General features: G+C 38.8%; 1 protein-coding gene across 14 annotated transcripts in view; it reads left to right on the top strand.

Moving 5' to 3' along the window:
• The window catches only part of RGS7 (regulator of G protein signaling 7), a 258562-nt gene that overhangs the window by 224292 nt on the left and 8123 nt on the right, over nt 1-26147 (top strand). The window contains exons 14-19 of one of the 14 annotated variants that reach the window (XR_003397985.1): nt 1673-1859; nt 5229-5318; nt 6590-6643; nt 7465-7545; nt 7937-8026; nt 16629-16645. Coding sequence is in view for 9 of the 14 variants with exons in the window: in XM_026844728.1 (XP_026700529.1) it covers nt 1673-1859; nt 5229-5318; nt 6590-6643; nt 16629-16787 (490 nt within the window). In the remaining 5 variants the exon portion in view is untranslated. Of the gene's footprint in view, nt 1-1672; nt 1860-5228; nt 5319-5818; nt 6560-6589; nt 6644-7464; nt 7546-7936; nt 8027-16438; nt 17103-26147 lie in introns of those variants that run through there. The other 13 variants (XR_003397986.1, XR_003397987.1, XR_003397988.1 and 10 more) reach the window with 13 other exon arrangements.

Genomic DNA, 26147 nt, shown 5'->3' with positions numbered 1-26147 from the left:
AGATCTATGTTCAATTCACATTGCATTTCATAGAGATAAGTGATGCTACCCAGAATTTTTGAAACTGAAGTTCTTCTGTCAGCACAGACTCCCTTTGTGACCTTGGAGAAACCACAGTAATTTATTACATTATTAATGTATTTGCAAAACTGGGACAATGTTACTTCTCTGTCTCTTGGAGAATCTTAAGGGATCAATAGACAGAAATATTGTGCTTAGATACTATGGAAATTTAAGAGTGTAGAAATACCTCAAATAGTCATCTCAGTAGAGTGAAGCTGACCATAATGGATTGAGCGGTGAGCATGGTCTCCTTCACTCTGTGCCACAAAGGAGTTTCAAAACAGGACTGTGAAGGACTAATTGCTTCCTGGAAGGTATAATCATGTCAAGTGAATAATGTCTTGTAGGAGAAATACTGTAAGGTTCTCTTTGCTGTGCTTTACTATCTTCTCTTAAGAGTTGTTGCAATAACTATATTAGAATTTGGATTGAGGATGGTGTCATTTTGCTTTCTTGGGGGGTCTGAGCACAGTTCCAGTGTTTCTCTCCCCTATCCCATCTCTGTTTAACTAAAGCTGAGAGCTCAATTTGATCTCACAGTGTAAGCAGACTGGAACCACATTTCAAAGGTGCACCCAAATTATTTGTCAGCCTTGTAAAATCCGATTTATTTCACAGTTAACTCACTTCAAGATTCTACTTATCTGTTTCATAGGATCAGCTGTGCCAAAACAATAATGAAAAGTCGCAATGGTATATATTGCATATTTAACAAAGTCAAAATTTAATTGAAATCTTGGGGTGGGGGAAACTAAGTGGTCTGCACCATGTCTAAGCATGGGATACTAGTTGAATTTAGAATTATTTTGTGCAGTGAGAGAGTCTGAATACCCACAGAAGACATAATAATAAAGCAATCATAATAGCAATTGAAAAGTGAATATCAAAGCTTATAGCTAACTAGCTGTGATCACAAAGTGCTCAAGACATTTTTAGTGCTCCTGCTCCAGACTGAGTGAAGATACAATGAATGGGCCTGCACTGTATGTGGCTGCCTGATACTGCTTTGTTCAGCAGCACTGAAGAGAGAATAGTTATTTCCATTCCGCATTTTAGTAAAAATATGCATAGAAATGCAATTCTGAAAAAAGAAATTAAATTCTAGTGGGCAAAACAAATGCTTTTCCAGTTTGTACATGGTTTGTGGAGTAATAGTACCAAAATTACAGTTACACAGTTTATCATTTAGCAGCACTCAGAGAGATTCACGTATATAGCAAGAACATATGTCCTTACTAGCTTTTGAAGGAATGTCAAAAAGCAATAGGTTTATAAGTGATATAAGACTTGTGGTTCAGGTGAAATGAATTCACGGTTTAACTCCAGTTAAATGGAAACCTTCCCAGAAGCAAGTTACCCATACATAAATAATGAAGGATTTTCCACCCATCTTATGAAGAGGTGTGTAAAAATTGCTTTTTAAGGTGGATTGATTGCCTGAAACAGTATACCAGAATGTTAATCCCAACATAAAATCACAGGGGTTTCTTATTTTAGCTTGGTTTAGATTAAGCCTTCAGTTACTTCATTTTTTTTACGAGCAAAGAGTGTGAGCTCTTCATTAATGATTATACTGAATTGGAAGTCAAAATGCTATATTGTGCCATAGGTTCTGGTTAGCAGTAGAAGACCTGAAGAAGAGGCCTATCCGTGAAGTTCCTGCTCGCGTCCAAGAAATCTGGCAAGAATTTCTTGCTCCAGGTGCACCCAGCGCTATCAATTTAGATTCAAAAAGTTATGACAAAACCACGCAGAATGTAAAGGACCCTGGAAGATACACATTTGAAGACGCTCAGGTCAGTTTTCAATCCTGCTTAGGGAATTTTGAAATAGAATATTGACTAGTGAAATCTATATACATAAAATAAGATATATTGGGGAATTAAATGGTAATGTTCTGTTTTCTAAAATGCTATTTTGGCAATGAAATGGGTAACGTTCTTTCTTTCACGTGATCTATGAATTATTAAAACTCTTCATGAAACTTGTGCATGATATAGAGTCTTCAAGTGGGCTTCAAATAGAGCAAAGCATACAGTGCAGTGAAAATTACATTTTCATATTCCTGTTTTCTTAATTTTCTTATTCAGTTACATTAAGATAAAAGCTTCCCACACACAGAGATTGATTTCTAGTTCTCAACATCGGTCTCTGAAAAACTTCCCTTGATAGAGGCTCAATGTCTGTTCTCTCAATGCATGTCCAATAAAAGAGGAGTCATAGGTTCCCATCATGAAAAGAATATGACCCATGTGAGAAATAACATTTTGTGACAGCTTGTGCAGAAGTATCATATTTCACAGGTGTTGTATATACCTTATTAAACTACTATCTACAGTACATTGGGCAAAGATCCTAAAGATCTGTTCTTCAATAATCAGTATTACAGCAGTAAAGAACTGTCTATAAATATCTTATTTCACTTTTGGGGTTCTGATTTAGTTTGAGTATCACATCAAAAGATACTTTTCACCAGAGCTAGGTGTATGAAAATACTTAGATTTTTGACATTGGAAGTAAAAGTTTAAAAAAAAAAAAAAAAAAAAAAAAAAAAAAAAAAAAAAGTGGTAAAATACAAATCTTGGCTTTTCTCACAAGAAAAAACAAGTACTTCTTTATTAAATGCAACACTTCATGTGACTTATAACTTAATATTTCATCTTTTCAGAGTTCTGAGAAAAGCAATAGAAAATAATTGGATTGACAGTAAAAGTAGTAGAACCAGTACCATCCTCCCTTTTTCATCAGTGGCCCAGAGATGAAAATTTAATTATTAATGCAAAGTGAAATGGTGTCAAAAGGAGAGATTGAGATCATATCCCTTCAGAATTTCCTACAGCTTGATTATTAGGTCATCATCTTGGGAGTCTGGAGATGCTGCTGCAAGTCCTACAAAGGAGAGGAAGGGAATTGAATCAGGGCTTTCTACTTTTTGGGAAAGTGCCTTTGCCCTAAATAGGAGGAGGAATAATTCTACCACCTTTTCATTTTGCCATTATGAGAATAGCAACCAGTGATGCAACAATAAAGCTTTCATTAGACACTATATCATACCCACTGTTTTGAAGTACTCTACATTAAGCTAAACACACAGTTTTTGCTTGCATCTCTTGACCCCCTGGAGATTTAGGAATGCAGAGTATAGCAAAGTCATAAGTTACACAAGTAAACAATCTAGCAAGCTTAAAGGTTTAAAAAAAGAAGTCTTTGTAGTTGAGTCAGGAAAGGACAATTAAATTCCTTGCCAGTATCCAGTTTACTTTTTTATTTTTTTAAGTAGGTATGAAATTTTAACATCATTTTATTTCCAGATCTCTTTTTTTTTTTTTTCCTTTATTTATGAAAGATAGAGAGTATCAGTCTTTATGAAAGTATTACTGAATACTTATGAAAGTATTCAGTCTTTATGAAAGAGGGACTTTTCCTCCTGTCAGAACTCTGCTTATTTGGTCCAGTTCAGCATATAACTTGAACCTGGAAGCCTCTATTTCTCTGGGAAAAGGGGGAGACTGTACCTGCTGTGTTCTGACTTGAAGCTTTAGGAGCTTTACAGAGTGCCCCACCTGAAGTGGCAGGGGTTTGTCAGGACTAGGGCTCTGCCTCTGCAACAGGCTCTTTACAGCCTGCCAGTTGGGAAAGAGACCACTTATAAGCCATTCTGACAGCCAGCAGGTCATTTACTTGTGGATAAAATGTTTTGAAAACCATTGCTGGACTTGAAAGATGGCACCACGGAACTCCATGTCAAGTGAAAGTGATACATAAGTAGAAATAGACCAATTGTGCTAAATAACATCCAGCCTCAATTCCTGACCAATGTGTACATTAACAATACCAATACAGCCTAATTTATTCCTTCTTTTACAGGGTTGTTTTTTGCATAGAAATAACATTTTAATGCCCATCACTACTGATAATGAGGAGCAGAGTCTTTTCTGATCTCTGTTGGCTGCATTGGCTGCGTTCTTAGAAACTGAGTGCAAAAAATACTCCCCAAATGAACAAGTCTGAGTTCTGAATATACATCAGAATTACTCTACTTAGTACAAGAAATATATGAAAGGCGCTTAGAATCATTTCTAGAGCTTCTAGCACAACAAAAGTTAAAAATCAGCTTTAATGTTACCTTGCCATAATTTTCAAGCAAGGTGGTTTGTTGTTGTTTTTTTTTTATTCACTGATTTTATGCAATACCAAGCTGAGAAACAGAATTTACAGTTTTTTTGCTGTTTTCTAACTGCTGTACTACAAGTTCCTTATAGTAAAAAGTAGATTTTGATTAAAAACTAAAACAAAAATAGCTAAGACAATACATTGGATTTTAAAATAATATTTTTGAGAGTATTTCCTACTCCAATTGCTTTTTCTACAAATCTCTTTCCTAACATTATAGCTAGAACTAGAACTATAATGTGTCCTACATCATAGATTCTTAGTTTTTCGCATTTTACAGTAATGAGAATTCTGGAAAAAAACCCCACCTCTATAAACTGCCTGTGTCATTTGTTTTCTGCATAAGGGTTTCCAGATTTTCATATGCCTCTGAAGAATAGATATCTTGGAAATTAGATTAGACTGGAAATGTTTTTTAATTTCATATGTATTTTCCTTTTATATTGTCAGCTAGATAGCAGGCTAAACATCTGTCAAAGGATGTTTTCGAGAGTAGCCAGGGGATATCCTCCCTAACTTAAACACTTATTTGTGGTGCTGAATTAGAAACCTAGGACTTTTTCCCAGCCTATGAAGTAGGAAAGCATCTCCAGAAACTAATTCAGAAAATCTGATGAAGAAGGATCCACAGGTCCTGCTTTAGTCACTTAGTTAAACTGACTAATGTGAGGGAGGTTTGAAGCTGGTCCCTAAGCTAGGTCTCAGCTGCAAATTCTTAGAAAAATAATTCCATAGTGGAAATGGGGACTATAAATTAAAGAAAGGTGTGTTGTGCTCTTTATACATGAAAAATAAGTGGCATTTCTGCTTTAAAAGTAAAGAGCAATTAGCAATTCAGCCTTAGCTTCAGAACTGCAACCTGCTATCCCATAAGACTTCCTATTCAACCTATGCTAGGTGGTATATATTCCACAACTAAAATATATATGACCACCTCCCATTTTGCATATGTCTTCTTCTACGGGAGTAAAAACTCGTTCTTTCACTTTCAGGAGCACATTTACAAACTGATGAAAAGTGATTCTTATCCTCGTTTTATACGATCCAGTGCCTACCAGGAGCTGCTACAGGCCAAGAAAAAGGTATTGGTCCATCTTGCCTTTGTCTTGCCACTGTGCAAAGCAGTGGTTATGTTTGCAACAATACTCAGTCTTCTCTCCCCTGTGCCAGTGCAACTGGATATCTGGTAGGTGACCAGCTTGGCGTGTTTGGAGGGTCACATACACACAGGAGTTCAATATACATATATGTGTATATATCCTGCATGCGGGCATGTTTCAATAAGTCAATCTAGCAAAACTTATTTTTATTTTTACATCCCATATTGTACTGTTTCTCTGTTATGAAGCACCTTAAATTGAAAAGTGCTTTACAAATACATTAAAAAAAATAAAATAAAATCCCAGAAGAATAGTCTTTCATGTTTGCAAGTTTACTTATGTAATAATTGTTGTTCTCTTTATTCCACCTATAAAAGATACAGAATGTGTTTAGAAACAATCTTATTCTTATTAATAACTTCTAATTTCGACTATAAATATAGGGGCTTCTTAATTCTGTTTCTTTCCCCTTACATGAATAGTTTTGAGTAGGTTAGGCAACTGACTTGAAAGACTGATCATGTCACACTTCGGCAAACAGAGGCTCATGTCTTGGTATGTAATATATGCTTAGAAAAGTCCAGATTACGAAATGAGTTCTGAAGAGACACAGCCCAGAGTATGTGGCTCAGCTGTGCAATGCAGATTTCTATAATGATAAATAATTTTATTAGTGGGCTCTAAAGAGTAATCTCCTAGAATCAGCTGGGAGCCCTGTGCCTTGCAAAATCAGGGTCCCGATCATTACTGGAGCAAGGTAGTTATTAACACCGTAGCATTCTATTGTTTATGACAACCTAAAATTCTATGAAAGTACTGTGTGATTTTGTTTTTTGTTCAAACATTGATTTCTGAAGATCCAATATAGAGAGAGATGTTGAAAATACCAGAAAGCTACAACTGTCCGTGTGAAGTCCTTAAGTTTGTGAATGTCAGTTCATTAACACAAGATGTGCACTTCATTATTTCTTTTTATTTTCAGTTTTTCTTTTAAATTAAAACCGGTTTGACCCCTCTGAAAAATTACTTTTGTCAAATATGATACCTGCTTTGCCCATCCTCTGTTTTGGAGAGTCCCATTACAGCTTCATACTTGTGTTTGCTTCCTGATTTATACAAGCTTTGTTTTGCAGTCCATTATTTCATCAATCCTTCTTTTCTACTCCATTTTTCTTGCTTTTCTTTTCCCCCTCGTTTTTCTTTTTGTTTCTGTTGTGGTTTTTTTTTTTATTATTATTTATTTTAAATTTAAGTTGGAAAACACTCTGGATCGTCGAACATCTTTTGAGAAATTCACACGCAATGTGGTAAGTTTGTTGCCTCGGAAGACTAGTAAATCTGATGGGACATCCTTTCCCCCTTCCCCTCATTGATCCCTACTTTCCCTTTTCGCTTCTCTAACCTGACAGTTAAAAGTGTGTTCATCACAATTTATGAATTTTCCTAGCAATGACAGCTTTAAAATGTACTTTCATTACAACTCCTCCTCCCCAGTCCCCTTCCCACTGACCTCAATAGTCACACATGGAGGAATGGACCTTTGGGAGTCATTCTTTTTGCATTAGGAAGCATGAAATTCGTCACTTTTTTTTTTTTAATTGTAGTAAAGAATCTGTGAAAACTTGTTTGATGTTGTTCCTTTTTCTGGTGCCTCCCAAAATACTCAGTCTAACACAGTTTGAATACATTGGAGTTCCAACTTGTCTCCTTTTTATTTTACTAAAAAAGTGTTTGTCCTATGTTGGTTGGTTTTTTTTTTCAATTGGGCACAGGGAAAAATAAACAATAACAATTTCCCCATCTTCCTTAATGTCTAGCACAGCTTCTTCAGGACCAAAGAATTCATGCTGATGATGCGCAAGGGTTTAATTGGGATTTCATTTTGATAATGGACTACAAGAACTGATTTTTTTTTTTAACATATAATTTTCAAAAGCTATTTCATGAAGGTAAAGAAATGAAGGCTGGTAAATTTGCTGTGGGCATTCTCGTGCCACCTGCCAAAAGATCCACTGATTTCCTCATATGTGGGATTCTTTTCACTTATCCAGTTTCTTTGGATTTTATTTTTTTTTTTTTAACGTTGTGAAAGTTCAAACTAAAGCATTCAACGCATTTATTTTTGTAGGGCAGAAACATCCCTATTTTCCCATGCCATAAAAACTGTACACCAACACTGAGGGCGAGCACTAACCTGTTATGAAAAGAGGTAGAAAGATCTTGGATTATACTCAAGTTTGTCTGCATTGTCTGTTGAATTGTGCAGGTGACGCTGCTGTGTGTGTGTGCGTCTGTGGCTTTTTCTGTGACCTGGTTAGTGGAGCTGTGTGCGTTGAAATGAAAAATATGAGAGCTTTCAGCAAAGATCATGGTTTTTGTTTTTTAGTTTCTAGGGAAGGAGAAGCAGTTCTCAGAAACTGCCTCCTGTATAATGAGGCTCATGAGTATTTTCCGAAGTATTTAAAAATATATGTTTATGTGTATACTTTCTAATCAAAAAAAAAAGAAACAAATGCAGTGAAAGAACAAAGTTTTGTAAGGCTGTGGGAATATCTCACATGTTAAAACAAAACTGTAATTCTTTAACTACTTTCTTATAGGTAAAGGCTTCCTGTAATATGCTTTGAATCCACTGTAATCAGGAAGAAATTTGGATTCAATGGAACAAAGTCAGTAAAGGACACTAAAAAGTAAATAAACAGCCACAAAGGAAACTATCCCAATGTTTGAAACAAAAACCCCTATATTTTGCATGGTGGTGTTGCCATAGCATGTTGCAGTGTGATTTGTGTGTTGTCTAAGCAGGTTGATCTATAAAACAACATTGTACATGATAACATTAGACATGATAATTACATGATAATTCCATAGGAAGTTCCATATTAATAAAAGAGACAATGTTAATAAAAGAGAGTGTAGAAAGCAGATAGTGCATCTGGGTCCTCCAAGAGCCAGGCTTTTTCCTAGTGCCACTGCCTGGCAAGCTGCAATAACTAGGTTTGTTCATGGGAGTTTAAACAGCTCACAGATCAGGAATTGGTAAAGAGTATGTAAACAGGTGGCTATGAGGAGAGAAGTAGCAAGCTGTGGACAGATGTGAGTAGAATACAGGACAAAAAGGGAAAAAGTGAAGACAGACTGGGAGGCACTAAAATGAGTCTCCGATTATCCCTCTCAGAACAGCGTTACAGATAAACCAGCAGTTCTGTGCACAAACACTGGAGCATTATGCCCTGCAGGCGTGCCTGATTTTCATCGTGCTAATCTCAGGGCAGAAGTACCAGAATAGCAGGATGCCAGAGATGCAAGACAGGCCAAATAAACCAGCTGTGAGCTAGAGGGAATGAGGATTTCTGGATGTGAAGCATTAGTACTTCAGTAGAAGAGGGCAATTCTTTTTTCACAGAACAAGCTATAAAAAATAAAAACTGTGGTTTTGCTTTTCCTCAAACTACTACCTGTGAATCCGGGTGGAGTCTGTCAAGTCGGGTCAGGTATAAAAATAACACATGTCACTGCTAGATCTATATTCTCTATTAGATCGGCAGCTCTGAGCCTTGCAAATTAATCCAGAATGTCAGGATGCTCAAGTGCAAACCTTTTCTCCAAGCTGACTGAATTCACATCACCCACTGCTCCAGGACCCCTTGCCACCAGGCATCCTTGTTCTTCTGTTCTTGTTCTCAGTTATGAGTTTCTAATATGTAATTATCTACCCCGGTTCCAACCAGCAGGGATGAGGGAAATGTTTCTTGGAATATCCTACAGTGTACTGATTAACTTGTTCAACTGTGAAGTGAGGGACTGTGGTATAGATTTGTTCTTCTGATTAATACAGAAAATAGGTGTGAAACAGGTCTTCTACAACCTGGATAAATGCTGTCATCTCTGAATGATTTAGTAGGATGAAAATTACAGTTTCTCTTCTCCTCTGATGATTTAGAAAATTTAGACTAATTTTCACTGTTTTTTTTTCTCACTTGTGTCAAAGTGGGTTTGTATTGAACTAAATTGGACTTCAGTCTTTTCCATTTGAAGTGTTTAAAAAAAAAAAAAAGTAACCTTGGTTGTGTCTAGGGACTGAACCTAAGAAGATGACCTTGTAATTCATAACCTGATTTGTTAAGATGGAGACTATAAGAGGCTCCTGATCAATAATAATTGAAAGTGGGTTATACTTGCTACAGAAAGCATTTGTTAAACTGTACTGTTAATCTGTACTATTCCTTGAATTAAGTTAAAATAACCTAATATAATGATAATGATATAATAATATAATTCTAGTCTGATGGGGAAAAAATAGAAGTGGAGCTATATACACAAAAAAAATTCCCTCGGCTCAGCTCTGCATTTCTTTGACATTGAAAGTTTTCTGGAAAGAAAACTCTACAATACGTTGGTGCACTTTATGAAAGCCCTAAATGCTCAGCTTAAAAACAATGGCTATTTAGCTTGCTTTGTAGATTTCATAGTGCAAAATTGCTAATGCCTTTGGCGGTCTGCAACACACAACATGAATAGTGTTGGAAACAGGTCTGCATTCACGTACAATATAGATAAGGTAATAGCAAACTGTCATTTGCTATATGTAATATTTATTACCAAACACTTTATAGTGTACCTCCGAGTAGTAAGCACAGATATTCTTGGTTTGTCTCACTTATTCACACTAATGGGTGTTGCATGAAAATACAGAGCACATACACTTCAGCACTACTGGAATGATGCCATTGGATAAGTCCATTGTCTTGGAGTAACACCGCGTTATCTTGGAGGCAACCACAAGTGTCATGCCTCTGAGAGGCATGGGGAGCAGTGACAGTGTGCTCTGTGCTCCTCACCTGCCAGCTCAGCCCCTCAGGTTTTTCTTTGGGAATAATTAAGTTCTAGTCACCTGCAGCTCCCCAAGGAAGTGAATAGGGAAGCTAAATGCGTAAGTCAGGGAGCAGGAGAATGTCATTGCTTGCTACAGTAGTAGAGAGAGGGAAATCAGCTATTTTTAAAAACTGAATTTAAGAACTGAAATTCTTTTGAAGAATTCACATGGGGAAAAAAATCCATATTAAAAAATTAAAAAAATCAGGAACATCCTCTACCTCAAGTACTAACATCTGAAGAGAAGAAAACAGCTGAATATTCACTGATAATGTTGATGAGAGAAGAGTTCCTTTCAGGAATTCAGGATTTGTGACAGTGGCAGATGGGTAGTCTGAGCAGAACGCTTTTGCAAGCACTATCCTGGTGCTTAGCTGTGATCACCAGTCTGGAAGCCTGAAAGCCTGAAACAAAGACATCTCAGTGCAAGGGGCGTGGGCTAATTTCATTTCACCCCATGAAAATTTTCTTGTCCCACCAGGAACCAAGTTCACAGGGTAAGACGGTGCAGTTTTCCTCCTCAGAGCTGCCTCGGGGGACACACTCCATCATTACGTGGTGTGAAGGCTTGAGATGCCCCTGTCAGTGTTAGAGTTTTATCTATTGCTGCCCAGTTATAGGGAAGGCAAAAAAACGTGCTTGTTGCAAGTTTGTGATGTTTTATGGAAATACAGCCAGACCAAATTGAGTTCATGTATTAAACGAGAGAGCCATCAGCTGGTAATTATCTTCACTCATAACCTCATAAACAAGACCCCATTTAATAACTCTGAGTTTGAAACCATTATATCTTACATTATCTGTACCATGTCCAGCTGTCTTCTCCCACTTAGCTGAAAGAACCTACTGATAAATGTCCTTTGATATTTTCCCCCTCCAAACCAACAAAATTAGACCATTTTGTGCATGAGATGTGAAATGTGAAGGTCATTGAACACAGCATATTTTCACAGACTCAGTCCAATGTCATGTAACATGACATAGCAAATATGTTAAGATCTGTCCCTTTATTGAGAAACGAGGCAGATAATATATTAATTTCATCTGTTAACCAATAATTTTTTCTGTATGAACAAGTAGAACTTATGTACACAAGGCCTACTGTGCCACATCAGAAGTCTATCTAGCCCTGAAATCTTGCCAAGGGATATATTTTTCTCAAGCATAACATTGTGAATGAACTTCAATGCAGTATCAGCTGTGGAATGTCATGTTCAATGTACAGTCGAGGAAGAAATCCTAATTGGACTTTTGAATTTACATACAGGCTATTCCTAAAATTTAAACCAAAAAATAACTAGTCAGAAAAAAATCACAGACCTTCTTATTTGACAAATACAGAACAATAATAAAAATAAGTATTTGTAGAAAATAAGGTTTCTTACCTTTCAGTAAAGTGATGAGTTATTGATATTTGACTAAAAAAAAATTTAATGAAATAATTGAGATTTTTATTTTGGACTAAAAATTTAGTCCAAAAATCTAGTCTTAGAATTTTTTTAGGATTGATGTCCAGGCTAATGAGGAAACTAAAAAAAAGCATCCATAGGACACACCAGTGAACACTGGCCTCCTTGTCCTGTTCTGCAGTGCCTGGAGCTAAGCTGCTGTGCTCTGTGCTGGAAGAGAAGAGCTGAGAAGTAGCACTTGCACAGCCAGGTTCGTCTAAGTGAGCAGCCAGCGCGTACCGTTCGGGTGTTAGGCCAGTGTCTGCCATTTCTCAGTTGATAACTACACGAGCCTTAAGCTGTTTTCAAGAATGAGAACTGCAGAGTGGTATAGAAATCTGAGGTCAGGTCTAGGACAAACACACTAAAAATATTTGTCTAGTGCATTGGTGCCTTGGAAAATCTTATGTGTTACCCCACACTTCAGATGGTTATTTAAGTTCAAACCACCCCATCTGGCTAGAGTTTGTAGGTTAAACACAAATGAGAGCAGCTCATCAGTAAATGTAAGGATTGGTGAGAAAGGAGAAAGAAATCGAGTGTCACTCAGTTTGGAATGAGCCAAAATAGGAACACAGTTGCTCAGCCACTGCCTCCTGTAGATGGACTGCTCCAAGAAACTCTACGGTCCTAATAAGAAATGAACAGAGGACTGCAAATCCCTGTGATAGGCAGAAGGAATGCAACCACTTAGTGCTGCAGCTGCGCTGACAACTTGTACCCCAAATTCAGTAAATGCTAACCCTCTCCCCTTTCTTACATGTCTGAAAGAGAAATATACCTGCATGTGTGCCTGAGAGCAGCGTCCTGTGCTGCGGTGGAAATTGGAGCAGAATTCTGACCCCCTGAGTGATGCTAAAGCAAGTCCCCCATGCTAGAGGAGAAAGGGCTGCCTAATCTTGGAAAGGGACTTACTGTTTCTGCTCCTGTGCCTCTCCAGATGTGCTTCTGTCAGGGGCTGTTTATATACCGACTCTGTGTGCGGTGCCCTCTGATGTCACTTGGGAGCTTTCCCTGCCGGTGCTGGCTGAGCTGCTGGAGTGCTGCAGGTGTGTCGCACATGAGCAGATGGGGAACAGTGAGAGCAAGGAGGGTCAATTCTTGCTCTGCATCTCATTTTGCTCACCGCGGGGTTCACACTGTTTCCCTGTTTCCCAATCAGATGCATGGAGTTCTCATTTCTAGTTCTACCAGTATCAGTCCTGGGGAGCAGCATCTGAGCTGGCAATAAGGAAACATGAAAAAGGTGCCACTGAGGTTGCTTAGCAGAAAGGAAGATAGTTCATCTTCTAAAAGGAAAAGACCTGATCTTCCTCTACCATACATTTCAGCTCCAGCCCCTATATACATTTGCTATTGATTTCTTGTAAGCCCCATACATACTGAGGTGGTTACTGACTTGTTTGCCGGATTATTTGAGGTGTTAGTGTCATGCTGCTTAAATAGGTCAGTCAGTGTATTTGTATTTTTAGCAGCTCATACATCTGCCCATTGCTTTGAAATTTTCCCCCTAAATTCTCTAAAATTACAGTTGGAAGGACAACACTATGTTAAGCAGTTAATACACTAATGTAGGGACTGAACACTGGGGTCAGTGGATCTCATATTAGATGTTCACTAACTGCTGTGCTGCTTCCTCATACTCTGGCTCCCTTCTCAGGTTATGTAACGTGGGGTTTCATTTTGGCTTGTATATTATTAGTAACATTGTTAAACAGTTTGAATTCATGTGTCCAAAGTGCACCAATACAGCCAAAAATCCTAATCCTGTTTAGAATTTGGCCACATGCTCCTAAATGTTGATGGCAAGAATACATTGAAAATATTAAGGATCATTCTTCAGACAACTGTCAACTACTTCTTCCAACTCTTTTTTCCCAACTGTTCTTTAATCTTATTGGCAGAGGAAACATTTTCTTATGTGTGATGACTCATATGCTACACATCTCAAAACTGGCCCATTAAATGTAGTTTCCCAAATCAAAATTCAGTTTATGGGAATGCTATTAGTATTGTATCTGAAAGAAATAGGTAGGCTCAGCTCTTAAATTATGACCCACAAGGGATGATCCTTATATCTGTCTATAAATTGAGTAAATCTGGAAATCTCCTAGAAGTGATGATTACAAAACCCTACTATACAGGGCTAAAGTAGAAGTATACTCTGGAACAGACACTGAAAGAAATATTCTGTAAACTGGAAAATAACAAATCCCTGCAGATCTGAATAAAAAAGGTAGGATAATTCTGTATTTGGGGCTGCTATGGCTTCTGTGTATTATTTTCCCAGTCAGAGAACTAAGTATGATTCAGAATAAACATGGAAGAAGATCTCTTAAGGAGGGTGTATCTTCTAAGCTGTCACTTTTCCAACTATAAGATAAATTAGAACTACTAATACCTGGAAAAAGAGCATATGTTGTTGTTCAGATGGAGAATTCCTATCTGTAAGAAGTGTAATATTCTCTGAGGCAGGGAGGGGATGTGGAGGAGAGGACCATCCAGAGAAATCCTGATCACTGTAGAGCCTAGAAGGAAAAAGTATCCAAAGACCAGCAATATCCAGGGAGCAAGTGGTAGAGAATACAGAAAAAAATTTGTCATGAGAGCTCACTGGGCCTATAGGGGAAAATTCAAATAATACATAGAATAAGATTATACAAGTCAGATCAACTAACTAACAACTAGTTTTTAGGTCAAAAGGCCTAGTTTATGTGATATCACAATTCATTCCTGAGATGCTAGAATTTGGTTATGGTTAATCTAAAAATTCCAGGGAATTTACAAGTCCTAAATAAGTAATTGTTGCAGATAAGAATAAAAAAAAATATTTCACAGATTTTTATCCCACGAGAGCTTTCACAGCTTTCCAATGTGGCAATAAGCAAATTGTTTTAATAACTAATAGAGAATTCCTGGTTTAATTGTTTAAATTAACTGGTTTATGTAGTTCAGTACTAAGGACAACTTATACATATTTACAGAAAGTAGCCAGGCCTGTAGACCTGTAAAATTAAGCACAAATAACTTAATGAAAGGCAAAGATAAGCATATGCTCATTTTTTTTTGAGGTTATGTCCAGGGCTGACAATCATGAATCATCTAACAAAACACTTCATTTTGGACATGCTGTTTTAAATTGTATTCCAGTGCCACACAGCTGTTGAGAATTTTTTGACTATTTAAAAAGAAAAGATGTCTTACTGTAACAGCTTGCCTCTTGCATTAGAGGAAAACATAATTTAAGGTTTAACAAGTGTCAAGAAGCTGTGAATTTAATGTAGGTAGAAAGTGACAGTTAAAGCTAGATGCAGAGATGAGCGCGTGCCAGGAAGGACATTTCCGTCTTTTAAAGAAGAGAGTATTAATACTCTCAGGTGATATGGTGAACCTGATGGATGAGCAGTCTAGCTGCAGATCATGAGTTCCTTTCAAAATTATATTGTAGGGAAAATATTCATCATAATTTGTTCAACTTGTATTTCAGAGCACCAAGAATAAAATAGTTATTCTTCCTTTTGTGAAGAACCACTCTGATACATTGCATTTGAGCAAATGCTCAAAACCAACTTACAGATCCATGTGAGCATAAATTTAATTGATCATGACAACAGATATTGAATTGTGTAATTCCACTGAGTTAAAATACAGCAGATGACTTGACAACTCATTGATATGGCAGAATAAGTTCATTTACTATTTACTGCAGAAAATGTAGCATCTCTCCGTGGTTACAGTATTTCTTACTGTAGTCTCCTTGAAAGTTTTTATTTTTCTGAGTTGTGTACTTAAAATAAACAATACAATAAATGTAAGTATTAAATATCTACTGGAGAGTTAGAGCCACTTTCTATTTAATGTTTTATGATCTATTTATGTTACATTATCAAGGTATGCCTGTGGTATTTTGAGGAGTGATGTCAGCTTGCTGTGCCAGCACTGCCTCTTTGGATCAGAGTCGCAGTAGGATGGCCCTGGGAGAGCTAACTCCTTTTATGTGGCCTCAGGGGAGATAATTCCTGTAATGTGGTTTCATGGCTTTTGTCTGGCTCAGATACAGCTCAAATCTGCCTGAAATATACCATAGTGACATACCCTACACCATCCTCTTCACGCCGTAGACCTAACTCTTTTGGGACAGTCATATCTTATTAAAAGAACTTGTTAAAAAACTGAAACTGCATCCTTGTAACAGGAGGAACAATGAGGAAAATAACAATGTGGAAATCCAAACACCTTCAAGGCAGTGTTAAGCAGTCACATGAAATACACCTGACCAGTGTTCCTTAAAAATAGTAAATACAGTCTCAGCAAACCAATAGCTGCATTCCTGAAAAAGCTGCTCTCCTGCCTATAGCAATCTGCCTCTTACTTTACACCTTAACTTTAAAGTATCTCTTTGTCTTCTGTGACAGAGCTACCGTAGTTTGCACATTCATCTTTGTAGCACAAGGCACTCTTGCTTGTAGTAGCCTTATTCAAGTTCTGGGTATGAATGACAGCAAAAACTTCAACATTAGTTTCTCATCAGCCAAAAGCAATCTCATTCTAAAATGGCCTTTAAATTTGCTGGCTTATTCTGTGAAACAATTTGGCTGGCTGGCAGTGCAGGTGTCTAAGCGTAAGGGCTTCCTGTGGTTTAAGATTTGACAGACTCCAGTTGGTGCCCCTAGTTATTTGACAGTGATGTGGCAACACTAAGTGGTTGCTGATGAACAGGTTTGCAGTGATCATGCCTCTGTTTTCTGTTTTTGTTTTTTGTTTTTATCTTTTCCTCAGGGGAAATCGCTCACATCAAAGAGGTTAACCAGTCTAGTGCAGTCCTACTAAAAGGATCACCTTGTAGCATGGAAGCAGACTCAAATCATTATACATACTTTGTAGCTCACTGATTGCCTGACTCAGAGGACAGTAGAACAAGATGTTGCATGAGCAAGGACCTGACTTGTTTTCTTTTGTGTATACTAAGGCATTACAGACTCCGAGGGACTCTCTAGCCTTTCGATGCCTCCATTTCGAAAACTGTCTGCTCACTTCCTCCTTCATATCAAGCTGGATCTGTGTCTTTTTATTTTCTGCAAGCTCAAGTACAGTGAAAAAAAAGCTTCTGCTAGGCACAGTTTATTAAAAAAATACGTCAATCAAAAACTGGAAGAAATGTAAAAAATGCATATATTAATAAATATACATATGGCATCACATTTATTGCACAATAAATTAGCACAGAAGGTTTCATTTCACTGATGTATTCACATTGAGAAAGAAAGCCTGTGTCTTTGTCTGTTGTCTGTATATTCTCTGTTAATGTTTCTTGCATTTATTTTTATACCATATTTAAAAAAGAACACCTTTTACTCCAGATGTATTAAAGTTGATCCTTTCTCTGTAAATTTGTGTATGTTTATATTGTTGTTTTATCTTTCATTAAAAGATGCAGAATCTCTTTCCTTTGGGAAGTTTGAGATTTTAATATTGAATCTGAAGATTAGCCAAGAGCAAAATCATCCCCAAAAGTTACACACCTTGTGCTTTCTAAAAAGTGACATGAAATGGCCTTTTCTTTCTCTCAGTGACACCTAATCAAACACACTTTATTGATTATCATTTAATTTTTATTTTCTTTTTATCAAGCTAGCAGCAGAGACCTTTCCATCTTGCTCATCATCACATAAGCAAACCTTTCTTTAAGCTAGGCCTATTCTGTAATAGGGCAGCCTGCACATCAATTCAGTCGCTACCCACGGCCAGATTGACTGAACTGCATTTCCTTAGGAATGGACATGGACGAAGATGTCTGAGAACACAAGTGTATACTTGCTAAATAGGAAGGACAATGTTTCTTTCTCCTTGTTGTCACTTGTGATACAATGCAACATTCTAAGCTGAAAAGGTAGTGGTTTGGGAGTGCTAAGATACTGTCTGTAGAGCAAACCTTGGGTAGGAATGCAGGCGGCTGTCATTTTAATTCAAAGGCCCTATTCATGTGTGCTGTTGTATGTCTACCACTAAGGTTACTCACACAGAGACCTACTGACAGATTTATGAGAGCATGTAGACATTGACAATGAGACAGCAGATATGGAGCTTCTGAAACGAAACTAAGCTGGAATCAGAAATCTCTGCTTGGCCTAAGCAATAGCGCTTTTGACTGATAGAGGTGATGTAAGGATAGTAAGCAGAATCTCTGGATAGAAAAGTGATGATGGGAACTAAGTCAAACGACAAAATGCTGATACCTCCAGGGCATCGTAGGGTGCATAGGACAAACATGCCTTTTTAGCAATGCACCGGATAGACTCAGGACAGCCAACTCTAGTACCATCTGTCATACTGACTTTGGTTTGATATTGAGAAACAGGAATCTTGTTTCAAATGGACTGCCAAACTTAAAAATGCACATCCTCACACACACACACAAAGTGGGACAGTCACAGACACAATCAGAAAATAAATTTGCATGCATTAATGCTAGAGTCATCTCATTTAACATCTGATACCTACCTGAGTTGTTGCCGCTTGGGACAGGGCTCCTGCACAGAGCAGTGTGGGCAGAAGGAAGCTGGGCTTCCTTCTGCAGGGAGCGCTCACTTCTCCACTGGCTCTGTCAGTAGCCTGGTGCCACCATAGCCCTGACTGCAGCATCTCTAAAGAGGGAGCTTGAATAAACCCCATATAAAATGCATTATAAATCTCCCAGGTTTTGCTCAATTGGGGTTTCCGGAGGTTTGGGATTTTTGGTTGTTCTTTGTTTTCACATGCCACTGTGTTTCTGGTTTCTAGCTAGGTTGCTTTTAAAGTGTCTTAGGTTTTGTTAGCACAGTTCTACAAAGCTTTTATCAGAAAACACTGGAAATGCCCCACGAGAGCTTGATTTTATCAAGAGCTCCATCTAGGTCAACTCAAAATATTCACAATCTAGGGAGGCCAGATGTATTTTAATAAATAGCCACATTGAACCCCAGATCTTAAACTCTGAGATTTAATTTTCCTTTACCACGGAAATGTGAGCTCTGAAGCATAAACTTGGGGCCAGGCAATCCACAGAAATTTGAGCTCTGTATCACTTCTCAGTGCCAGATAGAGATATTTATTTCCAAACTCCTGCTGCCACCAATTGCATCAGCTGGTATATTGCCTGCTTCGCCTTAGGAGTTAACTAATTAGATACCAGTGTCTGCTTTAAAGAATCACTACCTTCAAATAGCTCATGTTTCAAATTCATGCATTAGGTATTTCATGTAACTTTGCCCACTTTGCCCTAGGAAATACTTTTTTTTTTTTTCCCCAACTTACTCTTTACTTATTCTAGCTCTTTCCTTTCAATAAAGTCTCTATTGACTGGCTGTCTTTCCCTGTATTTACACAGGATTTAACACAATGTCTGTAAAGTAAAAATATGCATTACTAATAAGGATTTCAAAGTAGTCAGAGAGCTGTATTAAGGTTTCATTTGAGCTTAGTTTCAAGTGATGCAACTCCACTGTTACACGAGTGAATTTGGCCCCCAAAAAATCTATCCTACCACCAGTTGATTTTTAAAGGGTTTGTGTGCAGTCTTTTTGATACTTCACCTGATCACTATCATCTGCCAGTGATACAGTACTGGAACTGGAAACTCCAAAAGTAGGCAGAAACTTACTTTTACTTCCTCACAGCGAAGAGCTAAGTGTTTGTTTCCAAATTTATATAAAGATCCACTTCCAAGAATTGAGATTAACTCAGATTAAGACATGTTTGTACAACCACCAAACAGCTGAAGTATGACTTTGGTTACACAATGATACATGTGTTAGGAATTTCAGTGAGGCCACAAGTCTGCTGAGGTAAAAAGGACCAAAAGAGAACCCCGGTCTGAAGGGACCACATTTCTCGTGTCCTGGGGAAGAGCCATCCAACAGTGCCTTCTGATTCTGCCCAGGAAGCTAAAAGACACCCTCCATTGGGTGCTATTAATTGTAATATTCATTAAAATAACCACTTGGAGCTGGGAACTTCCATCTGAGATTTGGGGTTCATCAATCTCTTTCCTCATGCATACTTATACATAAAACAGCTCTTAAAACTACAGGGCTAAGAAGTGTGTGCTGGCATTTCTGCACCCTGGAGATGGTTTTGTGCTTCCAGACCAGCCTGGGAAGGAAAATGACCAGGGGGAGAGATGGGAGCTTCCCTGGCACCTACTTGACAAAAGCAAAATATTCACCCATTCTTCTATAAGGTGCAATTAAAAACTGTCCTTCAACCCTACAAAACTGAAGAGGGTGGAAAAAGGCCTTAAACAGTGATGAGAGAAATTGCAAAATGCTGAGCAGAAAGAACAGTGGAAACTGGCCAAAAATTAATGAGCTGAAGGTGAATACAGGAATAAGAAATGGGAATTAATTGTGGTGACCAGAACAGAACCAACAAGGGAGGAGAACTGGGGAACTGGGTAATTAAGAGCAAGAGAGGCTGAATGCAGCTGGTGGGCTGCCAGCCTGTTGGCCATGGCTGTGCAGAGTTGGAACCAAAACCCAAAAAATCAGACAAGGTCAACAGTGACTGGCCCTTTAAAACCCGACAACAACTTTTTTGCAGCTAGAAAGTGATTAATACCAAATATCTAGAATAGCTTTTTTCAAACTGCACCCTTAAAATATTGTTTGAAATCATGAGATATAAATGCCAAATAGTCCCCCAAGAAATAACAAATAGGAGGACAAAAACCACTTCCAGAAAATTAGACCTATAGCAATGCATTTAGGGTGTTTATTTATTAAAACAAACAAACAAAAAAACCCCAAAACAACAACAACAACAAAACCCAACAACAAACAATTTAAAAAAACACAATAAAACCAAAGCTGACAACTAAAGTGAGAGAAGGTTGTTTTCTTTAAGTAACTGGAATGAGGAGTTGGGAATGACCAGTGATTTATTTGTGGCTTTTCAATTATTTCTCTTTACGCCAAGTGATTAACAGGTGTATGAATTTAGATTTTAAAATTGCATTTTTAATGTCCCTTCTAGCTAGAGAGGTGCATAGAAACTAACACTGGGTTTATTAACTTAGGTGCATAAAACACAGGAATTCTGCTAAAAGAAAGTTAATATCTATAGGGACCTATATAAAATAAGGTTTTAATCCCAAAATGTTCAAGGGAAGTTAGCAACAATTTATTTGAACATATTCTGTGTCTGCAATTTGTTTAAGCAAGTTACTAAGTGGCTGTGAATCATAGCAATCTGCCTTTTGATCTGACTGTGCTGAACAGAGTCATGCTTTTGTCTCCTGTGAGTTGAAAATGGGCTGAAGTTCCAATATCAAAGAGGCAGAGGGGAAGAGAGGACAATCTCTCTGAGGCCAGGCTCCCCCTCCTCATGCTGTTCTGCACTGTGGAGTCCTCAAGTGACATGTGTACAAATAAATGGGTTTTGTTTGTACCGACATCGGCTTGAGGGCTGTAGAGTCACTCCAGACAATCATTATCTCTGCCACTATGAAGGTTTTTTCCTAATATCTAAACTAAATCTTCTTTCCTTCAATTTATCCCTTTATTTTTGCCCAGGCTACTACAATCACTATAATAAAATGTTTCCTACCCTTTGGTCAAATACATAAATGACCACTGCAACATTATGGCCTCCTTTGGTTTTAATACTGGTGTTTTCTGAAGCATTGAGTGACTTCATTGTTCTCCTCCAGGCTGGGGGGTGTTACAGCTTTCCTGGAGGACAGTGCCCAGAGCAAGCAGCAGGGCTCCTATCCAGGTTTTACAGGAGGAGGGCAGAGGATTACTGTTGTACTTCTGTCTGTATATACAACTATGGGGCTTGCCTTTTTTGCAGTAGATTGTCACCACTGAATCGTGTCAACTTATGTGTCACAGTGATGCCCAGATCCTTTGCAGTAAAATGTAGATGGTTTTTCCCCTTTTGTGTGTAGTGGGCTCTTCTTGGGTCCGTGAAGCATCTTCAGTTGTCCATTGAGTAGCATTCTCATTTTTCAGACCATCTTTCTCTTTTCCCAAGGTCACTTTTCTCTTTTGATTCTAACCTGTGAAATACTTGTAGTTCTTTTGCCTGTGGGTATCTTTATGTGTGGGTGAGACTGAGAAATCTGCTGGCCTGATTCTTTAACACAAATGCGTGAATGAGAGTGAGTAGCATCATCACTATTTGTCACAAGGGATCTGTATGTGTAAATTTTCAAGAGAAATTGCTGTGACAATAAAGTCTGAGAACCTGCTCAAATGCTAGATGATAGTCCTTATTTATAAGTGTGGACATGGACAGTAAATATCAAACAATATTAAGACACAGTTGTAAATGTTACCTTGTTAGTGGCATTTGCACAATTTTTATTGTACTTTTTCTTAGCTCCCAAAATATATTCTGCTGCATTCAACCTTCATTGGCTCTTTTTCTGATTTGACTAGATTTTGAAATCTCTCATTAGATGGATCACAGATGTCAGCTTTCAAAAGAGATACTATTTACCACCCTTCCTCTTAACATTGTGACTGCTTCTTACACATGTGTATCAGATAAATGAGGCATTTCATTATTCATATAACTTTTGTAACCATCTCTTTATTCCTTTCTTCCTTTCCTTGTTAAAAGATATGTGGCAATGGCATATTTAATGTAACTTACTTTTCTACCTTTTTGCCAAGAGGAATGTATAACCTGAAATCTATGACCTTTTTTGAGTTCATCTTTACTGATCCACTGTTCTTTATATGACTCGTCTTTTCTTTTAGACTCTCTTTCTTCTCTCCCCCTCCCCCTCAGTAACATCTTTTTTAGGATTCTCCATCTTTTGTGGTTCTTTTCCTTTGTTCCTCTGATCCTCTCTCCACTGATCCCTCTCGCATGTTCCTATGGTGCCCACTAATGCTCCTTACACTTACCTCCTCTATTTTATCTTTCTTGGAATTGAAAGAAATTACAAAGGAAAAAAGAGAGAGCATTAAAGGAAAGGCAGGTCAGCGCTAGGACTGGGGCTGATGCAGATGTAGAACATGCCTCTGACTGTGGCCTGACCTCAGGGGACCATCCTGCTCTCAGGTGCCTGGCTTTCCCCTTCCCCACCCTGCTTCCACCAGCTCTCCACTCCTCCTGCAGACACTGCTGCCCCAAACTCCCCTCTCTCTGAGATGTTGATGGGGATTCAGACATAACCACACCAAGGCATTTTTAAATGCCTAATGTACTTCCCTAAGCTCCTCTGTGCATCAGTCCCTCTCTTCATAAAATCTTTACTTTGGTAGCAGTGTTAAGGTACCCACTCAAAAGCTAATCTGGCATGCCATGGTGTAGCAACAGGCCACAGAGCAGCTCTTTGTAATGTTACCACCTTTGTTTAAACTGTTTGCCAAGTCTCACCATAAAGCCAGGCTCCTGCACCTCACCGGGACTCCCCTGATCTGTCTGGATGTCTGCACAGGAGCATGAACCTGCCAAAACAGAAATAGAGACCTGGAGCATCTGACCTTTCCTTTCTTTGCTCCCAAATAAATGTAGCCCCAGTGCCCAAGCTAATGTTGGTAAACAGTATATAAATGTGTATATAACAGTATAATGTGTATAAATATACATATGTGACCAGGGCACGCTTACGGGGTCAGGCAGGCCACTCTTGGGGATGGCAAGAGGCAGCTGAGGAGCCACCATCAAAGTTCCCGGCTGAGATGTCCTGGGGAAGAGGGGATCTGTGCATGGGTGCTGTTACACAGCAGGGACATCCCTCCTTGCCTGGCAGGGAGGTGTCACTGAGGCCCTCAGTAGGTAGGAGGGACGTGAACTATTCATTAGCTTAGATGCATTGAACAGAGACTGGTAAAGGGAAGCCTGGGGGTGTGACTCCCCTGGTACCCAGGGCTGGGGGAAGGAAGGGGACAGGTACTCATGACATTCACTCCAGGCATTGTGATTCAAAATAAATTGGGAACTTGCATTCCTTCATGGTAACAGCAAGGTGAGGGTGTCCACAAAGCGGTGTAGAATGTCTTAGTCTCTTATCAAAGAAAGTGTCTGTGTGAGGCAGGAAGGATGATTGAAGCCCAAGACTGGGAAATACTTCTAAGTCCTGGTCCATACTGGTCTGGGAGGTAGCTCCAATGAAGCCAGTGAATGGGCCTATGAAAGTTCATGTTGTACCTAAATCACAGATAATGTTTTTTTGGGGGAGGGGGCATAAATGTAGAATTTCATCAATAGATAGACTTTATTTTAAATGTTCTGGTGTTTTAAAAAGAGACACTAGCATCAAAGTAAACTGATGAAGATACAGTGCAAACAATTAGACAATTCTCAGTTAAGGAGGGAACTGGTTTCCATAAAGTCAATTTTAGGGAACAGTTAAATTTGTAATTCCTAAGTCAATTTGGGTTGCACTATTTTTCCTTCCTTCACCCCACTTGAAGTACTTCAGCAACATTCCTGGGTCCCTGAGTAGCAGGGCCTTGCCTAATCACTTTTCTCTTTCTTTCCTTCTCAATCATTTTCCTCACCCTTTTCTGTCACTGTTGGAAACCCCAGGCATGAGGGACTGACTGCAGCTGCTCTCCCACTGGTGCATTTATGTGCAGGAAGAGTTTTTCACTTCTATCTTTATTTTCTTCCTGTAATGAGAACACTTGAAATGTCAGACTTTCATTTTGTTCCAGAGGGTTTCTTCTCAGTGCAATTCCTGTTACACAGACCCATATCATCTACTTTTTCCATATACTTGTGTGTTATCAACATTCAGACATATTAAAAAAAATAAGAAAACCAAAACCCCATGGAACATCTGAACTTTAGGTATTTCTTCTGCTGTTGGTCAGAGCTGAGTGGAAGAACAGACGAACAAAATGACTTCTCTCTGCGCAAACACCATTGCCGTATTAAGATGGCACTTTGGGATTCCCATCTGCAAGGAGCACTGCACATCTGCTGACCTTTCAGTGCCTCTGTTGGCATCTCCCAATGTTTTTTCCTGCTCCAGATTCCTGGTGTACTTCCACTGAAATGAGAGAGGTGAAACTTGTATGACTGACTTTAAAGTGTAGTTACCCTTTGCTCAGCAGGTACAATTGTACTTGCTAGCTGGAGGTCAGTTGTGGTACCTTTTTGGTACAGTAGCATGGGGTTGTTTGTTTGGGTTTTTTTTAAAGATGGTTTGGACTCCTGCCACTCCTCCGATCCCAGACCACACTGTGTCTGGGAATGTACCTTTGCCTGTAGAAGGCTTTTGAAGGCAACCTCTTTCCACCAACAGAATGGACAAGGGAGAGTGGCTTTGATCACTTTGTGTCTTTTAATGAGAAAGAAAAAAACAAGGATTTGTAGGCCAGAAGATGTCGAGGAATAAGAGAGTGAGGGAGAGAGAGAGAGAGGAGGGAGTGATAAAAAAGAGCATATAAATAACTGCTGGGATAGTGACATCAAGGCCTACCACCCACCTCTCATTATGGCTATCATTTGCTGTACCCTGAGAGCATTCACGGGTGGCTGCCAACCTCCTACTCTGTGTGTCTAATGCTGTGACCAGTGAAGCATCAGGAGTATGCAGAAGAGGAGCGAGACCACAGGACATGTGTGTTTGGTGGCACTGCCTGACCTGGGGGTCAGCACTGGGAAATAAAAAGCTGAGCACTGGAAACACAGGAGGACTTTGATCTATGTAGCCTTCAAATGACGCAGAGCCCACTGCTTTTATTTTCTATGTAAATAAAGATTTTGAATGTGCTGCCCCAAATTGCATTGTGTAAAAAAAAGATGAGAAAGAAGAACAAGCCTTTCCATGCCCAACGTGGTGAAGAAGTTGTGTATGTGCGGCAGCAGCGGCAGCTGCCTACTTCTTCCTCTGCCAGAGAAAAGCTGTCTGCAGCGGTCAGCATTGGTCCTTCATGCAATGCAGAAATGGCTCCTTTTAACAGCTCGCTCTCCCAGATACTCTTACTTTCTGTTTTGTTGATGCTGAAATGGAAGCACCAGCAAGGCCGCTGATCTGTCATGATACTGCCAAAATTTTAATTCTCCTAAGAAGAAATGCATAATCTGAAATGGTGCTACTTACTTTGTCGTGTGTAATTCTGACTATGAAAAATATTAATTATAGAAATTTGCCGGATGGGACACTTTTGGTAATCATTATAGCCCATTATTTGAGGAATCTAAACAGAGCATAAAATCAGAAATTAAGTCAAACCAACTTTCTTTACTATAGTAAAGCAAATTAATTTTGTTTATCAAGTTTGCTTCCCCCCCCCCTCCTAGTTCTGAAGTGACCACACGCCTCTTTCCTTTCTATTTGATTTCCTTTTTCCTGCCTGAGCCTTGCTGATTTGTGCGCTGAGAACCGGCCATCGCAGGAAGCAAACAAAACCGAAATTTGTTTTCCTCCTCCAAACCCTCGGCTACGCTGCGATAAGAGTCTCGGGGCAGCAACTGCAAGTTTTGCTTCCGACATCAGCGACCCAAAACCGCGCCCGACGGGTGTCGCACGGACGCCCCAAGCCGC

This window comes from Athene cunicularia (genome assembly GCF_003259725.1).
Source record: "Athene cunicularia isolate RWA chromosome 3 unlocalized genomic scaffold, athCun1 chr3_part1, whole genome shotgun sequence".
Classification (NCBI taxonomy): domain Eukaryota; kingdom Metazoa; phylum Chordata; class Aves; order Strigiformes; family Strigidae; genus Athene; species Athene cunicularia.
The sequence above is the reverse complement of the archived record's forward strand: the minus strand, read 5'-3'. Positions and strand labels throughout refer to the sequence as shown.